The sequence below is a fragment of the Cucurbita pepo genome, chromosome 3 (genome assembly GCF_057944985.1).
Source record: "Cucurbita pepo subsp. pepo isolate OVF chromosome 3, ASM5794498v1, whole genome shotgun sequence".
Lineage (NCBI taxonomy): Eukaryota > Viridiplantae > Streptophyta > Magnoliopsida > Cucurbitales > Cucurbitaceae > Cucurbita > Cucurbita pepo.
Window position 1 is genome coordinate 5,469,194 of NC_141800.1, and position 24,565 is coordinate 5,493,758.

Sequence of the window (24,565 nt, forward strand, 5' to 3'; positions counted from 1 at the left end):
ATTCAAATGGAAGCCAATAAATTATTAACCATTTAATTTTAAATATGATTAATTTATTTTATAATAAATAAAATTTAAATATGAACAAAGCAAAGAATATCTCCACTAGATACTCAAGTTCACATGGAAAAAATGTGATGTGAGATAGAAACTTTGATTCCATCATAATTTTAGTTTTTTTTTTTTTTTAATTATGTTTATTTTCTCACCATGAGAATTATATATATATATATATATATATATAGATATATAGATATAGTAGTAGAATTTATAAGCTCATTTTTTCACAAATTAAAATTTTTTAAAAAACTAAATAATTAAGAAAGGAATAGTAGTATAAGTTATTTGATAATAGTAAAATTTACTTTGGAAAGGAATAAATTGTTTTCAAAGCAATTTTTCAAAAAAGAACCGTTTAAAAGTCGATCGCCAAAAATTATTCTAAAGGTGATCGATCTAAAATCAAGTTATCGTAATTCAACACTTTATAATTACTCACGGTGTAACCATAAATCAAATAAACTTGTTGGTATTGCATTTGTTGTTCGAACTCTATCAAATTCAACTAAAGATGTCCACGAGACAAAGTAGGAACACGAAGCCTTACTCGTCCCCATGCCTGCCATTTCATTCTCCATCACCACGAAATTTTCTACTTATTTTGCAAGGATCGGAACGGAGATTTCCCGTATGTTCATTTTCTTTTCGTGTGTGTTCTCGAGCGAGAGATTAGAATCTCGAATGTTCCAACTCAAAAGAAACAATCTTGTTCATCTTTTTCAGAGTCTTTTTAGCAAACTTAAGAAACAAGTACTGTTGAGTTCTTGTGAAATTATGCCTTAATGCTCTACAAAAGATTTTGCTTTCCTTCCTCTCCAGCTTCTTCATCAAACCATTCCTTTCTTCATAAGCTTCATAACCAAAAACACTTCCCACAAAGTGAAACAGAGCTCATAACTCTTTCATCTTTATATTTTTTATGTCTTCCAAAATGGAACTTCCTTGCTTCTGCTTGCAGTTTGCAGAAGAAATGGAAGGATTATGAAGCAACTGTTGGTGGTGAAGGATCTTCTAGTTCATCATTTATGAGGTTGATACTCAAAACCGTATATAAGCTACTCGAAAACCATTGCAAACAGCCTCGATTCGACTATCTTTAACCATTGATATCTATCTCTACACATCCTGTTAAAGAGCCGAAGGCAAGGATTGTGGAATCGACCGAAGCAGCAAACAATGCAGCGGCCTCGAATATTAGTACAGCGACGACCACACGGTGCTGCATCTTCAATCAACAGAAGCATTCCATCACAAGCTAATCACAGCAACCAAGATGAGTATGAGATCAGGGACACTGATTCTCAACTCGACGAGCAATGGCCGAATGACAGAGCGTATGGTGGACGAGGTTGGCTGAGTAGTGAACGACATGCGAGCACTTACGACCTTGTTAACCAAATGTTCTATCTCTATGTTCGAGTTACGAAAGCAAGGGATTTACCTCCAAGTTCCATCACTGGAGGCTGTGATCCCTATGTGGAAGTGAAGCTTGGAAACTATAAAGGAAGAACAAGGCATTTTGACAAGAAACAAAATCCAGAATGGAATCAAGTTTTTGCTTTCTCAAAAGAACGCATACAGTCCTCTGCACTTGAAGTTTTTGTCAAGGACAAAGAAATGTTAGGAAGAGATGAGTATCTCGGCCGTGTCGTGTTCGACTTGAACGAGGTTCCTACTCGGGTTCCTCCGGATAGTCCATTGGCTCCTCAATGGTACCGATTGGAGGACCGACGAGGAACCGGCAAGGTAAGAGGAGAAATCATGGTTGCTGTTTGGATGGGAACACAAGCTGATGAAGCTTTCCCAGAGGCATGGCATTCTGATGCAGCCTCAGTGTTTGGGGAAGGTGTTCATAATGTAAGATCAAAGGTTTATGTCTCTCCAAAACTATGGTATCTAAGGCTAAATGTTATTGAAGCTCAAGATGTTATCCCAAATGACAGAAACCGTGTTCCCGATGCGTTCGTCAAAGTTCAACTCGGAAATCAGCTACTTAGAACAAAGATCAGCTCAACAAGCACTAATAATCCATTTTGGAATGAAGATTTGGTGTTTGTGGTAGCTGAGCCCTTTGAAGAACAGCTGCTAATCACTATTGAGGACAGAGTACACCCTTCAAAAGAAGATGTTTTGGGGCAGATCAGTCTCGCTCTCGACACGTTCGAGAAACGGCTCGATCATAGGCCAGTTCATTCGCGTTGGTTCAACCTTGAGCGGTACGGGTTCGGTGTTTTAGAAGCGGATAGGCGAAAGGAGCTCAAGTTTTCAAGCAGGGTTCACTTGAGAGGTTCTCTTGAAGGTGGATATCATGTGCTTGATGAGTCCACACTATATATCAGTGATCAAAGACCAACTGCAAAACAGCTATGGAAACAACCAGTGGGAATACTTGAAGTTGGGATTTTGAATGCTCAAGGATTGCTTCCTATGAAGATGAAGGATGGGAGAGGAAGAACAGATGCTTATTGTATTTCTAAGTATGGTCAAAAGTGGGTTCGAACTCGAACGATTCTCGACACGTTTAGTCCAAAATGGAATGAGCAATACACATGGGAAGTTTATGATCCATGTACTGTGATCACTTTTGGAGTTTTTGATAACTCCCATTTAGGTGGTGGTGAAAAACACAATGGCAGCAATGGTGCAAGAGATTCGAGGATCGGAAAGGTTCGTATTCGATTATCGACGTTGGAAGCTCACAAAATCTATACTCATTCTTATCCCCTTTTGGTTCTGCACCCCAATGGAGTACAGAAGATGGGTGAGCTGCAACTTTCAGTTCGTTTCACCACCTTATCTTTGGCAAACATGATATACATCTATGGAAATCCATTGCTCCCAAAGATGCATTATATTCAGCCTTTCACAGTGAACCAAATAGAGAATTTAAGGTACCAAGCTATGAACATAGTAGCAACGAGGCTCGGTAGAGCTGAACCGCCTCTAAGAAAAGAAGTCATCGAGTATATGTTAGACGTTGATTCGCACCTATGGAGTATGAGAAGAAGCAAAGCTAACTTCTTTCGAATCATGTCGTTACTTTCGGGAATGATTTCGGTTACTCGATGGTTTCGTGAAGTTTGTAATTGGAGGAACCCTGTCACATCTGTGCTCGTGCACGTTTTGTTCCTTATCTTGATTTGGTATCCAGAACTAATACTTCCTACTATTTTTCTATACATGTTCCTCATTGGTATATGGAACTACAGGTTTAGGCCAAGACACCCATCTCACATGGATACCAAGCTCTCCTGGGCTGACGCAGTGAGTCCAGATGAGCTCGACGAAGAATTCGACACGTTTCCGAGTTCTAAACCGAATGACTTGGTTCGATTAAGGTATGATAGATTAAGAAGTGTTGCAGGTAGGATTCAGACGATTGTGGGGGACATAGCAACACAAGGAGAAAGGGTTCAATCTCTACTCAGCTGGAGGGACCCTAGAGCCACCAGCCTTTTCATAGTGTTCTGTCTTGGCGTTGCTGCTGTGCTATATGCTACTCCTTTCAGAGTGGTGGCTTTGGTTGGAGGTTTATATTATTTGAGACATCCAAAGTTCCGCAGCAAGCTACCTTCAATTCCTGGCAATTTTTTCAAGAGATTGCCTCCTCAAATAGATAGCTTGTTATGAGTTATGATGTCAACTGTGTCAACATTTAAGTCATATGTATTGTACTTTGAAGCTTTTATTGTCATTGTCATAACAATAGGGTACAAAATCCATGGCCATGTTTGCTTTTGTAAGAGTTTCTTTTGGCCATGGTTTTGCATCATAAAATACTAAAATTTGCAATAAAATTATGAATTAAGCTTGTTTGGCTAAGTGTGTGCTTGAATTTAGCACCCAACAACTTTTCCAATTTGATGATCATTAAAAGTATCTAGTTTATAAGAAATTTTTTACCTAACTTAAAAAATAATACATATATAAGAAAGTGAGAATGAGAATCTGAAGCATATTGCCCTCAGTAACGTCGCACGGTGGAAGTCCAACCAACTAAAGCCCAGGACTTTTCCTTTCAAACTTACCCTCAAAATTTTTAAAATGAGCAAATAGTGTCTTCTTTAGACTTTCCCTTTCAAGCTTACCCTCAAAGTTTTTAAAATGTGTCTAATATGAAAAAGTTTCTATACACTTGTAGAATGTTTCGTTCTATTCTACAACTGATGTGGGATTTCACAATCTACTCCCTTGGAGACCCAACATACCCATTGACACACCATCCATTGTCGATCTCTGATACCATTTATAACAACCAAGCCCACTACGAGTAGTTGTTATCCTCTTTGGACTTTCCCTTTCAGACTTTCCTCAAGGTTTTTAATAAGGTTTTTATAAAACGCATATGCTAAAGGGTTTCCACACACTTATGAGGAATGTTACATTATTCTCTCAAACCGAGGTGGGATCTTGCAATAAATCTTTTCAAATAGTTCCCTCAAAGTATTTCATCAGCTAGAAGACAGTGATCGCAATTGAAGAAAAATTACATACCATATCACTATCAGAAGTCAAAGGGAGCTACATGACGCAAAATTTGATGAATAAAGTTTACTGCAAAATTCATTGCGAGACATAATTTCAAATCTAGAATCCTCATAACAAAACATGAACAAGAAGATTGTTGGAATCAAGTCAACAAGAAAAGTATTGGCACCGAGGAGAAAATATCTAGAAAACAAGCTCATGCGGTTTCATGCCAGACTTTAGAGAAAACCTTGCAGCTAAGTAGGTCTTTAAATCTGAAACTGCCTCAATGGACTTTAGCAGAGCTGAGTCCACGGCCTTCTGATCATCCTTTTTGTCCTGTGGGAGTGCGCTTTTTTCCTACATGTAACAATGGTGGCAATAAATTAGGATAAAGAAATTATAACAACCCAAGTACTAGAGCCAAAAAATGAGGGAAACAGCTACAAACCTCCTTCTCTGCCTCGAAAAATTCTCCTTCTCCCTTCTTTTTCTTCTTCTGAACTTCCTTGGAGAAATATTTGTCATCAAACTTCTCCACATTGACTCCTGCAAGGTCCACCTTGGTGGAGGTTGCGATCACGTATGACTGATTCACACGCCTCAATGGAACACCATTGACCTTGAATGGTCCTAAAACGACAAACTTTAAACTCAGATAATCCCTAGCAGGTTCCAAGAATTGGAGGTTTAAAATCAAAGACATTGGCTAATCACTATTTTATATGCATACTTTCTCCCTGAATATAAAACAACAATCCACCAAACACCTCCAAAAAGCAAGAGATTAAGCATACGTAGCTCAGAAACTTATGACTATTGGCAGGGCATATTGGCAGAATGCAAGGCATGATAAGTTTCAATATTAATCGGTTGCAAGGTTAAACTATTAATGCTGCCAAAATGCAAAACCCCAAGAATACTACTTTTTAGTTCTCAATGGTAAAGGTTATGCAGTCAACACATTTAAAATCATATGTAAACCTAAGGCACAATGCAAATCTAACACAAGTTCACAATGAATGTAGAAAAAATAAAACTCAATTTTCATGAAAAGATAATAAAACACTTCCCAGCCCCCAACACAAAGCGATGGTACGTAAAAAATCACAAGGAAAGGTGATTAGAGAAAACCGCCAAGCCTCACCAGTGACTAAGAGCAACCCAGATGGAAGTTGCTTCAAGAACACAACTCTCTTTCCCTTGAACCTTCCAGTAAGAATGATAAGCACGGTTCCAGGTGTAATGCTAGACCTGCAAATAGTACAAAATTGACAAACTAAGTTATATGAGTACACCCCACATAGAATTCATTGAACTGAACCAAATGTTTATTGTTTGGAACATGATCAGCATTACTACACTTCAAGCAGTCCAAACCATCGGAAACCCGAACACTCATATCAAGGTGTAAGAAAAGTCTTATCGTTTAAGGCACTTATTTGAATGTAAAAATCCCCACTTACTCATAGGTATAGCATGAACTTCATTTTTTCTAATTGCAGTGTTCTTTTTGATCTCCTTCGCTATAGGGCGCGACACTACCCCGTTTATATTGTAATTTCGTGTTATCAGCTAAACTGGCTCCTATCCCCCCAAAAACTCAAATCGAGGTTTTACTGTTTTCAACCCACAGAACACTCCAATTTCTCAGTTCCCAACCACAACAAAATTAAACCACATCAAACAGATACGTTCCAAGACACTGCAATAAACATCCAAAGAAAGAACATTGAGAGAGATCGACCTAAGTTTGGTGGGCTTAGCCTTGCGCTTGTTGACAAGTGGTTTCTTGACATCGTCAGCAGGGTAAAATTTCGGCGGCTTCTCAGCTGGTGCGTCGGTCTTAGGCTGGGCATCGTGGCGAGGGAAGACACCTCCATTTTTGGCCTTGATTGCCCAAAGACCTCGCTTGTGGTACATCTTCGACCTCGAATATTTCCCAACCCCTCGAATGAGATCGGGGTTTCTGCTAACTCGTGCTGTCTTCGGAGCCATTGATGAATTTCTGAGAGTTCGGCGGCAGCAGCTTCGTCTACTCTCCTCCTACTCGCCGAAACGCTTCAAGCATTCAAAGCTGTGAACACATATATATTCGATATGAAACCCTAAAATGAATGGGCTTTCTTTTTCCTTACAAAAAAAAAAAAAAAAAAAAAAAAAAAAAAAAAACCCATAATGTTTTTGGGCCTAATCATGGGTAAAATTGACAAAACTAATAAAAAATAATTTACATTTTTAAATATAATTCCTATTAAAAAAATATAAAACATTTTAATAAATTCATTATATTTGCATTTTATAAAAAATATTAAAAAGATTTATATTGGCATTTTATCTTATATTAAATAACACGAATGAATTTGATCATACCAATATGACTTCAAATTATTTTTAATAAGACGTGAATTCCACCCAACAATTAAACTTACAAAATAAACATAAACTTGTTAGGGTTTTGTTCTTATATTAAAAAAAAAACATTTTTTTATTTGTACGTTATTTTTATTTTACCTCGTATTTTATTCGGTACTTTTGTGTCTGCTATAATTGGTTTGAAATTATACTTATATCAAGGTACTAATTAGAATACTCGTAACTAAGTGTATCAAATATTAAATTTTAAAATAAAATTAATAGTAAAAATATTTAAGTATTTATTTTTAAAAATTTCAAATACTAAAACAAACCTTTTAAAATTTTGAAAAATATAATAAAATTTAAAATTAATAGACTAAATAAATATTGAAAAGTTAAATGAACAAAAGAAACTCTGGACAACGAAAGAATAATTTAAACCGACATAAAAACATTAATTTATATCTCTAAATTTGGTTCGTCAAATTAATAATTATATCAATTTAAATTTTAATGGGTTTAAGTTATTTATCAATAATTTATAATTATTTTTCACTTTGATTGTAACATTCAACGACATTATTAGTCTCTCATAATTATACCGAAAATTGCAGAAAAAAAAAAAAAAAAAAAAAAAAAAAAAAAAACTCCTTTGCTTTACTCACGGCCACCGTAGTCGCCGCCCACTGCGCCGCCGTATACCGTCCTCCGACGTCCGTGCCATCTCCGGCTATTCGGTTGCTTCTTGTTATATTAATAAATCAACGAATCAAACCGACCGGTTCGGTCTTTTATTGTCAAAATCGAGAAATTTGGTTCGATTCACCTTTAACCCGGTGATGATAAATTTACCAACATTGTAGGGACAATTCCGTCAATATTGAAAGAAACTGCCACGGTGTTTTCGGTAGCACGTGTCGACACGTATGATCTTTCTAATATTGGCGCTGACAATTTGGCGCCAGTTTTAATTTCCCGCGCCTCTTCTTCTTCGCCTACTTCAATGTCAGCTAAACCCTAAACTCCATCCATTTTCATCACTGGAAATCTCTGATTTTCTGAAGTGCGTCGGAGTCCTTCGCGTTCCGGCGAGAAGGTTTTGGTTCCGAGGAATAAAAGAATAAAATGTTTTACTCGCACACGCTGTTGGCTCGAAAGACGCCATTGGGGACTGTGTGGTGTGCTGCTCATTTGCAGCACCGTCTCAACAAGAAAGACTACGAGAAGACTAAAATTCCTGTCGTCGTCGGTCAGTATCTGATTGTTCATTTTGAATATCCGATGCTTTTTTTTCTTGTATTTTCCCAGTTCGATCTGAAGTTCTTTGTTTTTTCAATCAAATTGGAGAAAAATTGTTGGGTTTTCCATTTAGGGTTTCTAAAGTGATTGAAAATCTCAAAGATTCGCCCTGGAGATTTTCCATTTGTATCTTCAAGATGTTGGTTTTCAAGTGCATGTATGAGTTTTTTAATTTTAAGAGTGACTGATATATGATTCTTGTCTGGAATGGATATCTTTTGTAGATGCCATTATGTTTGGTGAAGTACCGCTTGCCCTGCGGACGTCGAGCTACCTTCTGTTAGGTGTTGTGCGGATTTATTCAAAGCAAATCGACTATTTAAAACATGATGTTGATGTTTTAGTGATGGAGTTACGAAAAATGCATACGCAAGCTTCGGCGAAACTCACTTTGCCTGAGAATGCTTATCAGGCACCGTTTCATTCTATCACTTTGCCTGAGACTTTTGATCTTGATGCTCTGGAATTGGACACTGATATTTATTACGATGGGTAATGGAATTAGATTCCCAACTTCTTGATTGATTTGAAATCTCTCTGACACAATGATTTTGTTCCTACAGGATTCCAGATACTCATCTCAGGAGTGAGGAAGAGATCACTCTAGCAGGTTTAACGCTGATTGCCTTTCACATGTACCCCTACCCCAACTGAATATGTATGGACCTAGAAACCAACTAAACTTTTTGCATTGCAGATCAAATTTCTATTGGAAGAGATGCTTATGTTGCTATAACTTTTGACGAGGTTGCTTTTTATCTACATTAGTAATTGTCAAGTTTTTTTTTTTTTTTTTTTTTTTGGTACTTTATCTATGTTGATCATCGTGATTAAAATTACTTACTTTTATACATAGGACGTTATGCTGGATTTATCACATCTTGGAGAGGATCCTGATTTGGGTTTCAGGCCAATGGAAGAGGAGTAATCTCCCTGATTCCGATGCCCGGTCTCTTTTTCTTGATCAATTATTGTACCACAACCAGGCTGACTGTTTATATTTTGTCTGCAGCGTGATCTCTCCTCCTGTGGATACTACTATGAACGTTGAAGGCACAGTCGGTAATGAAGATATACTTAACATGAGACTTGATGAGGACAATGTGCCACAAAGTTTTCCAGGAGTAGAAGTTTCGGATCCTATGGATGTTCAAGATTTTGGTCCAAGTAATCAGAGAATGCGTGAAGATGATAACTTGTCACAAAATGTTCCAGAAATTGAAGTTCTACGAGAGGCGGTCCCTGATTTAAGTCCAAGAGATGTTCCTATGGTGCCTTCACTAGGTGGTGATCACATGTCTGAATCACACCGTCTTGTAGATGAGAATATAAGTGAGGAAAATCTCTTACCAATCATGGAAGATAAGATGACTCTTCCAAGAACATCATTACCATTTGAGCAAAGTGCTGGACTTCCAACTTCTGCTACTTCGCAAGAGGCACTTGATATGATCGATACGCATATTTCATTTAGTAAGTTCAGTTCTAATTACTCCATATTTTGAGTTGAATCTAATTGGTGGTAAATAGCTAACGATATTTTGTTTTTGGATGCTTTCTTCCGTGTGTTGCAGGACAATCTCCTGAGGAACTTGTTCTTCAACCCACTCCTCCACAACCGCCAAGGCCAAGATCAAGAAAGAGAAAACAGTTCTTTGACAAGTCTACTGTATTGACTAACAAGTATGTTTGTGAAATCTATCATTTAACTTTGTGTTTATTGTAACCATTTATTGATCTAGAAAGTTGTGTTGCAGGTTTATGAAAAAGGCTCTCGAAGATACTAGTGATTTGTTGCGTGAGAGGAGGAACACTCCAAGCTCTTCTTTGGAGGTATGGAAGTTCAACAACAGGTTGAGAAAAGAAGACGTTTTCTATCATCCTCACGTCACTGGTAAGTGATTTTTTGGTGTATTTTGTTTTTCTACTTGTTTATGCGTTCCTTTAATATCTGAAAGAAATAAAAAATCTTATGCAGGTCTTTGTCCTGATCTATGTGATATTTTTCATGTGAACTACATTGCTAAGAAATGTCGTGCAACATCCTTGGAGGAAGCTTTCGGGGATCTTGGGGATGCGAGAAACATTGCTTCGACGAGTGAAACTTTCTTAGGCCAAGCAGATGCTCCATCTCCAGCTCCAGAAGCTGCTTCTCCTCCACATTCTGGAATTCCACCCTCTGTTGATCCTGCTAGAAATATTGCTTCAGCAGGTGAAATTTTTTCGCCCCTTGTACCATCTGCCCCATCTCCAGCTCGAGAAGCTGCTCCCTCACCACATTCTAGAATTCCATCCACTGTCGATCCTGCTTCTGCTTCCTCTCCTGGAGTGGAGATTGAACATCTCCGTGATGTTGAGGGCAATCGGGGGGACGATACCTTGGCAGATTTAATTGCTTCTCCAACAAGGTTCATGCCTTCTCCTAGGCCTTCTGAAGGCTTAGGTTCACCATCAGTAATGATTGGATCTACTGGAATGCTGTCAACACCTGGACAAGCATCAACTGAACCTTCAAGATCCATGTTTGAAACTCCCGGAACAATGGACGAGGGACTGGGTGCAGAAGATATTACACTTTCGGATATTCCGGAACAGAGAAGTCCTGCAGACGAGGTAGGTCTTTCTGTTAATACTATTGCTTCATATTCTTCAGTAAGTTACCACTAGAATTCGATCTTCATTCTTTTTATCAGCAGAAAAGAGGACAGTGCAAGCATGAGTTCAGTGCCCTAAAAAAACTTCACATATTACTGATTTTATTATCAAACGTGAATTCACATATTATGTTATATTACTGCCATAAAAAATGTTTGAGTTAAAGTAGTGTTGATTAAACCATTTAAAAATTTCTCTGAACATTTCTTCATTCTTCAATTCAGATGTGAAAATTGTAAGCGCAGTGAAGTTCTAACTTGTTGAGATATTTATTGTAGGATCTTTATTTCCTGGAAGCAGATAGCTCACCAGCTGGTAGATCAAGTAATGCTGTACTTCCTGTTATTATTCAGTTGTTTCCTTAGTTCTATCTCTTGGGTGCATTATATAACTTGGGATTCCTGTTTTGGTGTTGGGGGTAATGTGCTTCTACAGGGTCTCAGGGAACTCAAGGTGTCGACTCATTGTCCGTGAGAACGAGGTACTTTTCTATCAGTTGCTTTCCGACCCTTTTCATTAATCATAGTGTAATTTAGAAAAATAGTGAGGGAGGCCAAGAGCCACAAAATTGACCAAGTCTACAGAAAGTTGAATGTTTCGAGTACTCTAAATGGCTCGTTATAATTGTCCCTCTTTTACGTTTAATGTAAACAGGGCTGTAGGTCGGTATCTAAGGAGTCTTTCTCCTATAAAATCAATCTCAGATGACTCAACCCAAGAACTCTCTTTGAATGACATTCTAGAAGGAAAAAGAAGAAAGCTAAGCGCACGGATGTTCTACGAGACACTGGTAACTTTTTCAAAACTTTGGAAGATTATTTGCAACTCTCCCCCTTCCCCCACCACATATAGCTTAAAAGTTTGCTTTATTTTATTGACATTAGGTTTTGAAGAGCTATGGACTTATTGATGTACAACAAGATGAACCTTATGGGGACATCCGTTTGAAATTGACTCCAAAGCTTTCTATGGCTCAAATATAGCACTCACTATATATTTGGCTAAGGTGTGCATTGTATTTACTGGTAAGGATCTTACTGCGCCTCCCCTTTTTGTCAATTCTTCTTTTTTCTTCTCTCCATTGATCTGTTTGGTAAGGATCTTGCTGATCTTTAAGAGTGAAACCTTGTTTATGCTGCCTATGCTGAAGCTGAATCTTCATGTAGGTTAGGTTGCAGACGATGTCCGACCTCGAGGTAGTTCTTTATGTAAATTTTCCAAGTTGCAAGAGGCGGAAAGTGCATTTTGCTCATCAGTGTACCAACCAAATTTTGACCCGTGTAGATATGCATGGTTTAGTAGGAAGATGTGTAGTGCAATTATAGTAAGGCTAATCATCTCTATTTTGTAAATTATATCAGAATTAGTACATTTCCCACCTGTAGAATAAGTCTCTTGTTTCGATATGACTTTTTAAGTGCTTAAAAACACTTTTTTTTAAAGCATTGAGAAAGTCTATCCAAGTGGTTTTGTAGATTTTGCAAATTACAGTAAAGACCATGTAAGCTATAGTGAGGTAGCTCAAGTATTTACTACTTGTAGTGAGGATGGAAGATCAGCCTGTTCTACAAAACTTGTATGAACTTTGCCTAATTGTATGCATTCAGATGGGAGCATCTTGTGAGCTCCAAATGAAAATTGAATTGAACGTTCTTGATCGCTTATGATTACAGGGCACTGCCTGCCAAAGTTTTCACGCCATATGGGAAAAGAAGAATTAAAGTATTGCCCATGTAGCTATTATGTATTGGCTAAATATTGGTAGCCGCTCAATTCTCTATAATCTCTACAAGTGATTGTTGGAACCACTTTCATTGTTTTTAGATTCCAAGACCATTCAAGACAATCCCATCTAGGCTAAAATAGATGAATGTTGTTTAATTGTTCAATGGTCGATCTTGAGGATATAATGCTTTATTAATTGAGTTACGAGCAAGTTATCATAATAAGAATGAATTAAACATGGAATAAATTGTTCAAACATAATTTAACAACGAATATCAAGCACAAAGATTTGATTTATAGACTTTTTACTACGAGATTTTCTTATGTTCACATTGTAATTTTTTATATATAAATATTGGTTACAAAAGATTTTACGATCCGGCTCATATTTCAATTTCAAGTATTTTAATTGATGGAGTTAATATAACACATGCAAAATCAATTTGGATCTTAGACACTCTTAGAACATCAATTATAATAAATAACATGTTCATAAGTATTAAAACTCAAGGTCTTTGAGTACGAACCTTGTGTTTGCGGTCAGTAGGAATCTTATTTTTCTCTAAAACTGGGTAGGAGCGAATTTCATCTGGCACCTCACGTCCCCAGCCATTCACCCAGTCTTACCCATGAAATGGGAGGCCTATTGAGTCGGTGAACTTGAGCCACTCTCACCTATGCAAATCTAAGCATAATTCCGAATAAACACGAGTTCATGGTTAGCTCAGGATTAAGATCGAGTTACCTAGATCATCGAATGAAAAGAAAATCAGTCTAAACGACATTATAAAGTAAGAGTGATTTTCTTCTGGGATGTTCTATGCAATAACATTTAAACCATTATTAATGTAGAAATTGTTAATTCTAAGGATAATACTATAAATATTCCTCCATTCACTTTTGAATGTCTTATCTTTGTTATTTAATCAGTATTTTCAAAATCTAACTTTTAGATTTGAAAAAAAAAAAATTTATGGGTAAAATTTTTAATTTTTAATAGTAAACAATAACAATTAAAAATATTTAAAATAAGTCATTATGAAACGAGCCGAAAATCGAACCCTCCGTCGGTTCACGGTTCGTGGTTTAGGCAAAAACCGGAAAAAACTGAACTGATAAACCAAATTCGGCGGCATATATTCTCCATCCTTCCTCCTTCCCTTCCCTCTCGTTAAACCCTTTCTGTTTAAATCCTTAAACCCTTCCCAAGTCGTCGATTCCTCAATGCCATTCCTTTTCTAGCTTCTCCTTTTGCAATCCAATTACAATGGCTGTAGATAAGGAGAAAGTAGCCGAAGAATCTGTTACCAGTCGTTTGTTCAAAATTATTCTCAGCTGGGACTATTTTCGGCTCCTCAAGGATTCCAAAGTTGGATTACTTATACTCAATTCTCCGCTGTTTATTTATGGTTTTTTATTTTGGCTTCGTTTTGTTTACTTTTGATCTTCTTAATAGCAAAAACGCAAGGATGATGGTGGTGCAGCGTCATTGGGTTTAAAGGAAGTGAAATCTTCATATAAAGATGTCGACGATTATATCTCTACTTTTGAGCCGCTTTTGTTGGAAGAAATCAAGGCTCAGATTATTCAGAGGAATGACGACGAAGATGGTATTTGTTTCCCTTATGCATTAGATTAGGTCGGAAAACTGTTGAATAAGGAATTGCAAAAAGAAGAATTATCCTTTTACGTTTTCTGGTTTGAGGTTGTATGATTTGTAATACTCCTCTGTATCACATTTTTTTTACATTTTAGCACTTGGGATTTGCAGCGGCGGATTGGAAGTTCAGGGCGATCATGGACTGCAGTGAAGTTAATGGATTTCACTTCCCAGAGATAGTGTATCTCAGAGACGAGGACATAAAAGATGAAGATGGCGAAAAGGCTGAATTCCTATCACCAAATGATCTTTTGCTTCTCTCCAAGGAGAAGGTGAATGGACAGAAAAAATTGAGTCTAATCTACACTGAGTTTGAAAAAAGAAACAGGGAAACTAAATGGGGGAATAGAACGAGCATATAGCTAGCTAACATTTGCAAATGATATCTTCATATTTAATTCTGTTCTGCACCTCCCTGGATGCTTGAATTTGTATGGCTATTAAAATTGGTTTGTAGGTTTTAGTTCTTTTTATGGTTGACATCCATGTATATAATGCAGTTTCAGGAAAATGCAAAACTACCCACCACATATGCCTTTGCATTAGTGGAAAGTCGCCAACATAGTAAACTCAGGCTTAGAATGTATTTGGCTGGAGAAGTCACACATAAAGGCGTAGAGGCAATTGTATCTTCTCCAAGGCTTCTGAAAGTGCGGTCTCATATTACTTCTTCCAGTAAAGATGGAATATATATTTACAGTCTAAAGGTAAAAGTTTCCCCTGATTGGTACTTTCTGAGTTTCTGCACGGAGTTTTTTTCCTTCTCGTTGCTAGTTTTTGTTGTTGATGGTTCCTGATGTTTCTAAATGTTCATGATATCTCTTTCTTATGCTTATAGTAACTATAATGGTTGGTGAAACTTGTATAGTTTTTCAAGGTCGGGCCCTCACCCAATATTCATCACTGAAATTTGTTTCTTGTAATTCTTGTAAAGCCCAAATTAATTTGTTGTACTATATACTATAATTTATTCTTGCCTTTTCTTTTATATTTTCTTAAAGAAAGTAGTTCGTAAAAAGAATTTCTGTGATTGTTTTAGTACCAAAGAGTTTCAATTCTTTAGTTACTTCCTCAATCTTAAGTTGTTTATTTGATTTATTAGTGTTGATACTGACAACGAAATAGTTCTCTTGGTTGTGGTTAGCTTTCTAAGCAAATTTGTTGATTTTGCAGATCTGCAGTTTATCGACTATCATTCGTGAATATATAGCATTGTGGTCTATTAGTTCTTTACCTTTTAGGGATATGATACTAGCAGCTGCTGATAAGAATACTGGTGAAGATCAAGCCTGGAAAATTTCCAGACCATTGCAGGATTATATGCGAGAAAATCTTAATGAATCTCAACAGGCAGCTGTACAGGTCAGTAAGTTGCAGTTTGATGAAGCCAAGTAGTAGTTCTGTGGCTGGTGTTTATTTTTCCCTACCATTGATGGTTTATTATTCTAAATTCATGACTCAATTCAAGTTCCTACCCCCCCTCCTGCTCTCTGATTTTTTTTAACCTTTAACAAGCTTCATTTATATCGTCTATTTTCTGAACATATATCATTCTTAATTGCAGGCTGGTCTGTCGCGTAAACCCTTTGTTCTCATACAGGTTCATCTTATTACATTTGCATTCCTTTTATCTATAAGTTTACCTACTAAGAAATGCTATTGACCTGTTGAAGTTTGTATCAGTTCTTTCTTTTATGGCGATTCATCTTTAGCTGAGATTGCCCTTGTTGTCTTAGAATTCAGTTTTACCAACTTCATAGAATCCCAAAATAAGGAAATAAAATTTATTAGATGCTTTTGGATTGGGGATGCTTTTAATTGGCAGTTTTTTTGGAGTGAACTCATTTACTTGTTAATGTTTTTTTTTTTTTTTTTTTTGGGTGAAGTTTTCTTAGATGTAGAACTGTTATTTGAAACTAGCCCAACGAGTTCTCACCTCTTGTTTTTTCTCTATTGGACTTTATTCAATCCTTTCACAAATGTGTTTTTTTCTTCTGTAAGTGAATAATGCTTTATGTCTTATTCATTCGTTTCTTAACAAGAAAAATAATGAAGCTTTATTTCTATTTCTTTCACATAAAGAGAAATTGAAACACACATTTCTAGAACCTTTACTTCCATGCACAAGCAACTAAAGGCACCGATGTCTGATATCAAAACACCATGTTCATTTACTTGTTCTTTTCTTTGGTGGTTATAATTAATGACAGTCCATATCAAGTTCTTCAAACAAGGTCTCTTTTTTAGTCTTTTACATAGTTGAAATGTGACTCTTTGGTTCAGTATATTTGAGAAACATGTACAAGTTGCAGACTTGCAAAGTATTTGCATGACAATATTACTACTTTGAAAGTACTGAGTTCTGACTGTATTATTCCTTCTAGGGTCCTCCAGGAACAGGGAAGACACAGACCATCCTTGGGCTTCTTAGCGCTATTCTGCATGCCACACCAGCAAGGATGCACTCCAAGTAAAAGAAACAGAAAATTTTATCTTCCAACATTGCTCAGTCTTACAGTTTTCTAAATGCATCTTTGTTCTCTAATTAACGCCTTTTCTCCTGTGTAGGGTTGGTTTGATTGAAACAAGGCAGGGGTCAGAATTACCTGTGAGGGAAAAGTATGTCACGGTTATTACACCTCTTGTTCATCATCTGTGACTGTGTTCGAAGGATAGGGTAACTTTGTGGCGTCATTTGATGTACATATAGTTTCCTTTGAAGCCTATGTTTGTATTTGCAACTGTTAAGATTCCTCGGAGAAACTATGCATTTCTTTATGTAACCTGTTATGATTCTTAGTATGGATAGTGCGTTAGCATGCAGACACATGGACACTTGTTCACATATTGTGGCACAATAGATGCATATTAGATTCTAATTGTACAAAGTGAATTTGAGTCTGGACACTTTATATCAAGCACTTGTTAAGTATTATAATAAGGGTAGATATTAATATAGGATAAAGATAGTAGATTTTAGGAACGAAATACATCAAACTCATTCTAATAATATAATCCAATACAACTGTATTAGAATGTTATATAAAAAATGTATATATTAACAAATGTGTCTTTGGCATGTACATGTCTCAATTTCTAAGTTTCAAAAAATGAAGTATTACCATGTCCGTCTTGTTTTGTATTCGTGTCTTGTGGCCCTTATCCCAGCTTCTTAGTCCTGTTACTTCCAAAATCTATATAAAAATTATCTGATGCAGATAAATATGTTCTACTTTATGAAAATTAAGCTATCTGTTAAACTTTTTTTTTTTAAATATATTTTTGCAGATACGATCACTGGAACCAAGCATCACCATGGTTAAATGGTATAAATCCTAGGGACAATATAATGCCAGTAAATGGCGATGATGGTTTTTTCCCTACCTCAGGAAATGAACTGGTAAGCTGACGTATATACATTGAATCTATCTAACCCCAAGTCACGGATCCTTACTTTATTTCCCATGTAGAAACCAGAAGTAGTAAAGTCAAATCGTAAGTATCGGGTTCGAGTGCTTGTATGTGCCCCATCTAACTCTGCTCTTGATGAGATTGTTCTGCGCGTTCAAAACACTGGTAAAATTATATCCCTCCCACCCTCTCTCTTTTCCTTCTCTTCTTGTTCATTACCCAAGTGAACTGCATTCTAATTTGGATTTCATTGACTTGATTATTATGGGGAGTAATTATGAGGGAACTTTACTATTATGTGTCTATTGTGTTTGCATAGGCTAAGCAGGAAGCGATACATAAGTTGTTGTGTCTAGATCTATGGCCGACAATCATCCAATTGAATACTTTGGCTATAGTATGTTTGTAATAATATAACGGAAGCCTATTCTTTTGGGTAAGAAACATTGTCCATTATCCATTAACAAAAAGGAGTGAAGAAAGAAAGGGTAGACATAGAAATCCTTCCTAACCGAAGTTAAGGGGGACTAGGAACAAGCTCTGCTCTTGGCATTTGTCAACATAGACTGAGGTCATCATGTAGCTGTGTTTCAAGTTAATTGGAGATGTATAAAGAAAGAATATATATATATATATATATATATATATATATATATATATCTTTTGTTCATCTACAATGCAAGTGAGCATGTATCAATATATGCATGTGTTCTATGGAACATAAATTCTATGCTATGCGTTCTATGGAACATAAATTCTATGCTATGCATTCTATGGAACATAAATTCTATGCTGGAAAATATTTGTAGTATGTTATCATTTAGAATCCACGCAGACAAGCTTTTTCTAGCACAAATATATTGTTACTGGCATGTACTCTTTGAAATATGTTGCTTTAATGTTGAATTGGATGTAATAACTGTGACCTCTGTTTCGTACATCTGATCTTATGAGCGTAACCATGATTCTTCTTATAGAGAGGCCACTTACTTGGTGTAATCCCTATACACAGTATTGGGTGCTTTGTTGTTGCAACCTAACATAATTTCTGTCTTTCCTCCCCTTTTCTGTATTTGTTGGCAAGTGTAGGTGTACGTGATGAAAATGATCATCCATATACTCCTAAAATTGTGCGCATTGGACTTAAACCCCATCCTTCCATAAAGGCGGTCTCCATGAAAGAACTTGTATGCATCTGAACATATTTAAAACTACATTGAACATGAAAGAACTTGCGCGCACACACACACACACTCACCCATTCACTCACTACTCACTACTCAAACACCCATAAACTGTGTTTTAGGTGCAACTTTTTAGAGCACACACAATGTAATAGCATCAAGACATAAGAAGAAAAAAGATTCAACTGGTGAAGACTACAAGAGGTTCATTGTGAAAATGTTGTGATAAAAATGATGCAAAAAGGTTGAAACTGATACCATTAAAATATGATCATAGAAACCACTGTCATCACAGAAAGTTGTATCCGATTATTCCTTGATCTTCAGAAATTGAGGAAAATCAGGAGAAGTTCTTGTCATGGTCAAATTGATTGCAACTTTCTGTTGGAATGTGTTTCTAGAATAAGATTTTGATGCTTATATCCAGTGTGTGAGGTTATGTAACTTACAAATTTTGCATACTTAATGATCTTGAAACATGTAAAACACATCATTGCCTGTATATAAGGATTTCTACATTCATGTTAGATGCATATACACCATTCCCAAAAGGTGGAACTAGCAAGATAAGAAGAGAGGAAAAAAGAGAATAATATTAATTTCTAACTAGGAGAAAGATAAGAGAAGAGGAAAAGAGGGAGCAATATTAATGATTATGTTGGTTGACATACGTTACCTTTACAGGTGGAACAGAAGAAAAACAATATGAATACGGGTAAAGATAAAAGTGGAGCTTCAGGGACAGATTTGGACAGTATCCGTTCTGCGATTCTGGATGAGAGTGTTATTGTATGTAATATTCTCCTTTCATTAAGCCTTTATGTGTAAGCTCACTACATCTTCCTCCCTCAGTTTTGTTAACTTTTGGCAGGTTTTCTCCACACTCAGTTTTAGTGGTTCTTCTCTGTTTAGTAAATGGAACCGGGGTTTTGATGTTGTTATAATAGACGAGGCTGCCCAAGCTGTAAGTGGTTTTAAATTTCCAGCGTTGCTTTAAGTCTAATTTTCATATTAGATATTGATATAAGATATTTCCAGATTGTTGTAGATAAATTGTTACCTCTTATTAAATCTCTTCTGGTAGGAAATTCTCTAACAATTCTTCCATTGGCGTTAATTGCAATTAGAAAGTCGCAGATATGAGTTGCCTCCAGACCGTGGGTTTGGATCAAATGTAACTCCTTTTTCGGGCAGTAGCATCCTTTCCTCAAATTGGTTCTCCATTTTCAACCCATTGACAAATTGGCTCTCAACACCCGTTCCATCATACCATTTAAAACCGCTTCCAATACTTCAAATTGACTCCAATATTATTTTCACTGTTCTAGTTTGTTGTTAAGCTGAAAACGTCTCATACAATTTTCGAAATGATTGTCATTGCAACTTAATACAGCTCCAATAAGATTTTTTCCTTCGACCCAACAAAATCAGGAAAAGATAGAGCCTCCTTACTTGGGCATGTTGCTTTCATGGAGGTCATATCCTCTTTCGAAAACTTTTTAGTTTCTAAGTACCTGTCAACTCAAAAACAACTGATAATCAGGCATCTACAAAGGAGAGAAGCTATTCCCATGAATGCTTTCCCCTTACCCTCCACCTTGGAATGGTGCCCCATTGGCTCCAATGATCACCTCATCTCTTCTATCATTTCACTACGCTTTCCATATCTTCTCCATACCCTGGTCCATCTCATCTTCTTTCTGCTTCAACCTTGTTCCGTTGCACTTTGAACACCAAAAGTTCTCTCATGCAATCCTGATTTCTTTTTTCACACCCTCAATGTAACTCTTCATTTTTGTCCTAGCTTTCATCTCCTGGAGGCCAATCTAATAAGAACCAAGTAGTAATTTCATTAAATATTAAGATAATGGTACACCTTGAGAAGAATTTCTGAACTATCTCTCTCTTCCAAAACATGGCTTAGAACTTTTATGTTGTTACTTCCTAAATTTTAAACACTGTCTCCCCTTGGTAGTTGAATGGCCCTGCATTATCCGCCCCCAATTAATTTCCCCTTTTTCCTATTCCTACATTTTCCCTTTCATCCCTATCAGCCCGCCTATCTGGTTTTCTGGAGCTCTCTCTAATAAGAATAATCTTCATTGCTGTAATGTTGGAATCAGATGTGGACTGGTTGAGAAGATATATATATATATATATATTATTTTTTCATGTTAATTCTCTTTGCTTGTTTCTCTCAAAACGGCCCTTAAGGGTATGAGTTGCTTATTTGATTGCTTTAGAGTATTGTATACTCAAATAAGTTTTCATAAACTCAGGTAAGAAATGTATTCTTTGAAACCTGATTTTTCTTGAACTATTAGTGTGACTGCTTTTTGCTTTCTTTCTTTTTGTGACTTGCCCGATACAGGTGGAATTGGCAACGCTTGTTCCTCTGGCTAATGGATGCAAACAAGTATTCCTGGTACATATGCGAAATTCTCTCTTTTGAATCTCTTTGATAGCCTCAGTACTACTATTAGGACTTCTGAACATATAGCTCTGGATATCTCTGAACACGGAAAGTGGATTGACAACTTGCGGATGAATCATTGAAACCTTAGCCATGTGGACCTCTGCACATACTTTCTTGAAGTTTAGCTTTTGTGTGACTCTGCAGTTTACATTACTTACTATTACTTTGTCATAGGTTGGTGATCCAGAGCAACTTCCAGCCACTGTAATTTCTACAACAGCTAAGAAGTTTGGGTAGAATATTTCTCTTAGTGGTCATGATATCTTCTTCATTCACCATATGGTAATCGCTATTGATTTGGGAACCAATCAATTTGCAGATATGACAAGAGTTTGTTCAAGAGATTTCAGACAGCTGGGTATCCTGTTACAATGTTGAAGATCCAATATAGAATGCATCCGGAGGTAAGATTGGAACTATCTGCAGAACTTTTAAATATCATCTGCTCTTTTTGTTCTCTTTCAATCAGAGTACTAACGAAACCAGCATGTGATGAATGTTAATGGAGGGAATAAAAAAGACCATTGATGGAATTTTGAAGCTGAGTACGATCTCATAAATAGTGGTTGTTACTCCAGATAAATGTAGAACAGAGAGAATGGGCAACTTTCTGTTAATTTCATCATTATTCAAAAAACTGCCGTTTGTCCAAGTATTTTTCGCAACAGGCAGAAAACTTTCCCTCTCTTACGTTTATAGACCCCTTTAGAAAAGTTTATGATTCTCTTTTGCGTATCAGCTTTTCAGAGTTGTATACTCGGTTATTCTTGCTCATCTTAACTTTGGATGGTTCCAGGTTGTTATCCTTTTATCTCATTGTTGGACCTTTGAATAACAGTGGTGGTCGTTGCTTATTCTATTCATCCATGACATTTATATGACAATAGAGTTGACAATAGTAAAATAAGATTGAAAATTTTCGTTGAAATTGTTCATTTGAAAGGGGTATTGTTCAAACACACTTTTAAAATGGAGCATACAGATTTTTTAGTCCACATCCAATCCAATTGTTATTATGAGACATGCACATTGTGAGGACTTCATTGATTTGATTTCTAATCTGATGGCCTTTATGTTCTTTACTAAATATGGGAGGGGAGAAAAAAGAAGCGATATTGAATTGAATCAATCTTTTTATCCAAGTTGTGCACCCCTCTTTAAAAGATTTTCTTAGTGGATTTGTAAAGAACCGCCTGCTTTCTCTCTCTCTCTCTTAAAATAACCTTGGTTCGATTGGACAGTAGTACAGTTTGCAGGACTCTCAACATCCCTCTGCCTATTTTTCCCTGTATTTGAACGAATTTCCTACTTTCAGTCCTATCAAAATTTGCTTTCCTCACCTTGATCTTTCTCCCTTTTCATCAGATCAGAAGCTTTCCATCCAAGGAGTTCTATGCAGAATCACTGGAGGATGCACCGGATGTCAAACTGCGGACAGCACGTGCATGGCATGCATACCACTGTTATGGTCCTTTCTGTTTCTTTGATTTACATGAAGGGAAAGAATCTCAGCCCCCAGGAAGTGGATCTTGGGTGAACGTTGATGAGGCTGAATTTGTCCTCCTCCTGTATCATAAATTGGTTATTTCATATCCAGAGTTGAAGTCAAATTCTCAGGTTGCAATCATATCACCCTATAGCCAACAAGTAAAACTTCTCCAAGAAAAATTTAAGGATACTTTTGGACTTGATCCTAGTGGCATAGTGGATATTACAAGTGTCGACGGTTGCCAGGTATTCCTTTATCTTCTCGAATTATTGTGTACATGTAAACTTTTTGGCTAATTGGACACGGGACAATGTGTGCTCGTGCACGGACTATAAATGCTTCTTCGAGAAACTCAAAAGGCTAGCTGCTAGAGCTAGGGAAATGAATGCATTGTGCCTAATGTTGTAACAAGTTTAGATTTTCTTTATGAATGTAGCCTTAGCTCACGTCATCATTCAACATTCTGCATGATGAGTAAAATAAATCTCCTTTTATAGGGACGCGAGAAGGACATTGCCATATTTTCTTGTGTCAGGGCAAGCGAGAATAGATCAATAGGATTTTTATCTGATTGTCGCCGAATGAACGTTGGTATCACTAGAGCAAGAGCTTCTATCCTGGTAAGATGGCACCACCTTAAGCAGATAATTTGTCCTTTAACACAACTCTTCACAGCTTTCTGAATTAAATATGCTAATTTCAGGTGGTAGGTTCTGCTTCAACATTGAAGAGAGATGAACACTGGAATAATTTGGTGGAAAGTGCTCGGAAGAGGGATTGTTTATATAAGGCAAGCCTTCCATTGCATATAGCTATTGTGATTACTGGTCAAGATTTTGGCCCGGCTTCCTTTATTTTAGTCTGAGTTGCATACATCTTGCTTTGGATGGTTCACAGTAAACAATTTTCAATCCGTCACCATTACGTTTTGCAGGTTTCAAAGCCATATACCTCATTTCTCAGTGACGAAAGTATTGAATCAATGCGAGTCGGAAGTGAATCTGCAGTTGGGCCAACAGGCGAGAGAGACGAGTCTGACGCAAATGCTCCTCCTGAACCCAATGCTGGAGATGCCGATCAAGCGCCGGCAGACGACAATGAGTTTGGAGATGGGGACGAAGACATGTATGAAGGCGGATTTGAAGAAGATTAAGGCCTTCAATTCAATTTTTGAATGTATCTGTTGGTGCCTTCAGGATAACTGATCCCCAGGCAGTGCGTAACAGATTGGAAGTTATTTATTTCCCACAATTGGGAAAATACAAATTATTTTACATCCACATTGATTTGTATACGTTTTAGGGGGAACCAATGGAAGTGTTCCAGGTGATGCGATGCAGAGGGAGTGGAACACTGTTTTGTTTACCGTAGGAGCGTGATCTGTAAAGATGTGTAGTTCTTATTTATTTATTGTTTCACTTGACATGTGACAGTGGAGGATTTTCCAAGTATATATGTTTAAACTAATTGAGATACGTGTTTTTTTTTTTAGTTTAACCATTGTGAGATTGAATTGGCAACTTTTGGAGGGTAGTTTATGTCCAAATTGATATGGGTTGCTATTATAAAAGGAAAAAGTTAATTGTCACGTCTAAAGGTTAATGAAAGAGTTAGTGTATTCTTTCTTTTAAGTATGTTGTTTCTCACTAAATACTTAGAAGGAAACGTTGTGATGACCTGGAGCTGCCATTGGCTTGCTAGCTGATGCTAGATTTTGAGCCTCCAAGCCCGCTCTAGCTAAAAAGAAAAAAGAATTTCTATATCAATTAGAGGAATACACC

At 36.8% G+C, this 24,565-nt stretch overlaps 4 protein-coding genes across 5 annotated transcripts; 3 read left to right on the forward strand and 1 right to left on the reverse strand.

The window, feature by feature from the left end:
* The first annotated feature begins 576 nt into the window (after positions 1-576).
* On the forward strand, positions 577-3,874 carry LOC111790087 (FT-interacting protein 1). Its single transcript, XM_023670886.2, has one exon. It carries the CDS (start codon positions 1,237-1,239, stop codon positions 3,688-3,690), a length of 2,454 nt encoding a protein of 817 aa, XP_023526654.2. The 5' UTR covers positions 577-1,236; the 3' UTR covers positions 3,691-3,874.
* Positions 3,875-4,535: 661 nt separating this feature from the next.
* On the reverse strand, positions 4,536-6,602 carry LOC111791447 (large ribosomal subunit protein eL6z). Its single transcript, XM_023672798.2, has 4 exons — positions 6,275-6,602; positions 5,675-5,781; positions 4,979-5,160; positions 4,536-4,887 (listed from the first exon to the last, which is right to left on the reverse strand). Exons 1-4 carry the CDS (start codon positions 6,523-6,525, stop codon positions 4,732-4,734), a joined length of 696 nt encoding a protein of 231 aa, XP_023528566.2. The 5' UTR covers positions 6,526-6,602; the 3' UTR covers positions 4,536-4,731.
* A 1,272-nt stretch (positions 6,603-7,874) lies between these two features.
* SYN3 (Rad21/Rec8-like family protein) lies at positions 7,875-12,503 on the forward strand. Of its 2 annotated transcripts, none has more exons than XM_087122009.1 (14): positions 7,875-8,134; positions 8,409-8,676; positions 8,748-8,794; positions 8,882-8,931; positions 9,041-9,108; positions 9,197-9,657; positions 9,759-9,867; positions 9,942-10,078; positions 10,163-10,797; positions 11,118-11,163; positions 11,275-11,320; positions 11,494-11,629; positions 11,724-11,864; positions 12,011-12,503. In XM_087122009.1, the coding sequence occupies exons 1-13, from the start codon at positions 8,011-8,013 to the stop codon at positions 11,820-11,822; spliced, it is 2,226 nt and encodes a 741-aa protein (XP_086978135.1). In that variant the 5' UTR covers positions 7,875-8,010; the 3' UTR covers positions 11,823-11,864; positions 12,011-12,503. The 2 variants fall into 2 exon arrangements, with proteins under 2 accessions (XP_086978135.1, XP_086978134.1); XM_087122008.1 differs by having other exon boundaries at positions 7,876-8,134; positions 12,006-12,503.
* Positions 12,504-13,709: 1,206 nt separating this feature from the next.
* MAA3 (P-loop containing nucleoside triphosphate hydrolases superfamily protein) lies at positions 13,710-24,276 on the forward strand. The gene is made up of 20 exons (XM_023672990.2): positions 13,710-13,933; positions 14,021-14,174; positions 14,336-14,496; positions 14,725-14,931; positions 15,398-15,586; positions 15,789-15,824; positions 16,609-16,694; positions 16,793-16,843; positions 17,513-17,624; positions 17,695-17,800; positions 18,725-18,822; positions 19,504-19,608; positions 19,691-19,783; positions 21,191-21,244; positions 21,470-21,528; positions 21,615-21,699; positions 22,661-23,029; positions 23,282-23,404; positions 23,488-23,574; positions 23,719-24,276. Exons 1-20 carry the CDS (start codon positions 13,832-13,834, stop codon positions 23,935-23,937), a joined length of 2,496 nt encoding a protein of 831 aa, XP_023528758.1. The 5' UTR covers positions 13,710-13,831; the 3' UTR covers positions 23,938-24,276.
* Positions 24,277-24,565: the final 289 nt, after the last annotated feature.

What these genes read in the sequence shown, in the direction of transcription:
- LOC111790087 (XM_023670886.2), top strand. Translation starts at nt 1,237, where the DNA reads ATGCAGCGGCCTCGAATATTAGTACAGCGACGACCACACGGTGCTGCA.
- LOC111791447 (XM_023672798.2), bottom strand. Translation starts at nt 6,525, where the DNA reads ATGGCTCCGAAGACAGCACGAGTTAGCAGAAACCCCGATCTCATTCGA. An exon ending in GCTAAGCCCACCAAACTTAG is followed by an intron (nt 5,782 to 6,274) that starts GTCGATCTCTCT and finishes TACTATTTGCAG; the next exon opens with GTCTAGCATTACACCTGGAA. An exon ending in TTTTCGAGGCAGAGAAGGAG is followed by an intron (nt 4,888 to 4,978) that starts GTTTGTAGCTGT and finishes TGTTACATGTAG; the next exon opens with GAAAAAAGCGCACTCCCACA.
- SYN3 (XM_087122009.1), top strand. Translation starts at nt 8,011, where the DNA reads ATGTTTTACTCGCACACGCTGTTGGCTCGAAAGACGCCATTGGGGACT. An exon ending in TTCAGGCCAATGGAAGAGGA is followed by an intron (nt 9,109 to 9,196) that starts GTAATCTCCCTG and finishes TTTTGTCTGCAG; the next exon opens with CGTGATCTCTCCTCCTGTGG. An exon ending in AGAGAAGTCCTGCAGACGAG is followed by an intron (nt 10,798 to 11,117) that starts GTAGGTCTTTCT and finishes TATTTATTGTAG; the next exon opens with GATCTTTATTTCCTGGAAGC.
- MAA3 (XM_023672990.2), top strand. Translation starts at nt 13,832, where the DNA reads ATGGCTGTAGATAAGGAGAAAGTAGCCGAAGAATCTGTTACCAGTCGT. An exon ending in TATATATTTACAGTCTAAAG is followed by an intron (nt 14,932 to 15,397) that starts GTAAAAGTTTCC and finishes TTGATTTTGCAG; the next exon opens with ATCTGCAGTTTATCGACTAT. An exon ending in AACCCTTTGTTCTCATACAG is followed by an intron (nt 15,825 to 16,608) that starts GTTCATCTTATT and finishes TATTCCTTCTAG; the next exon opens with GGTCCTCCAGGAACAGGGAA.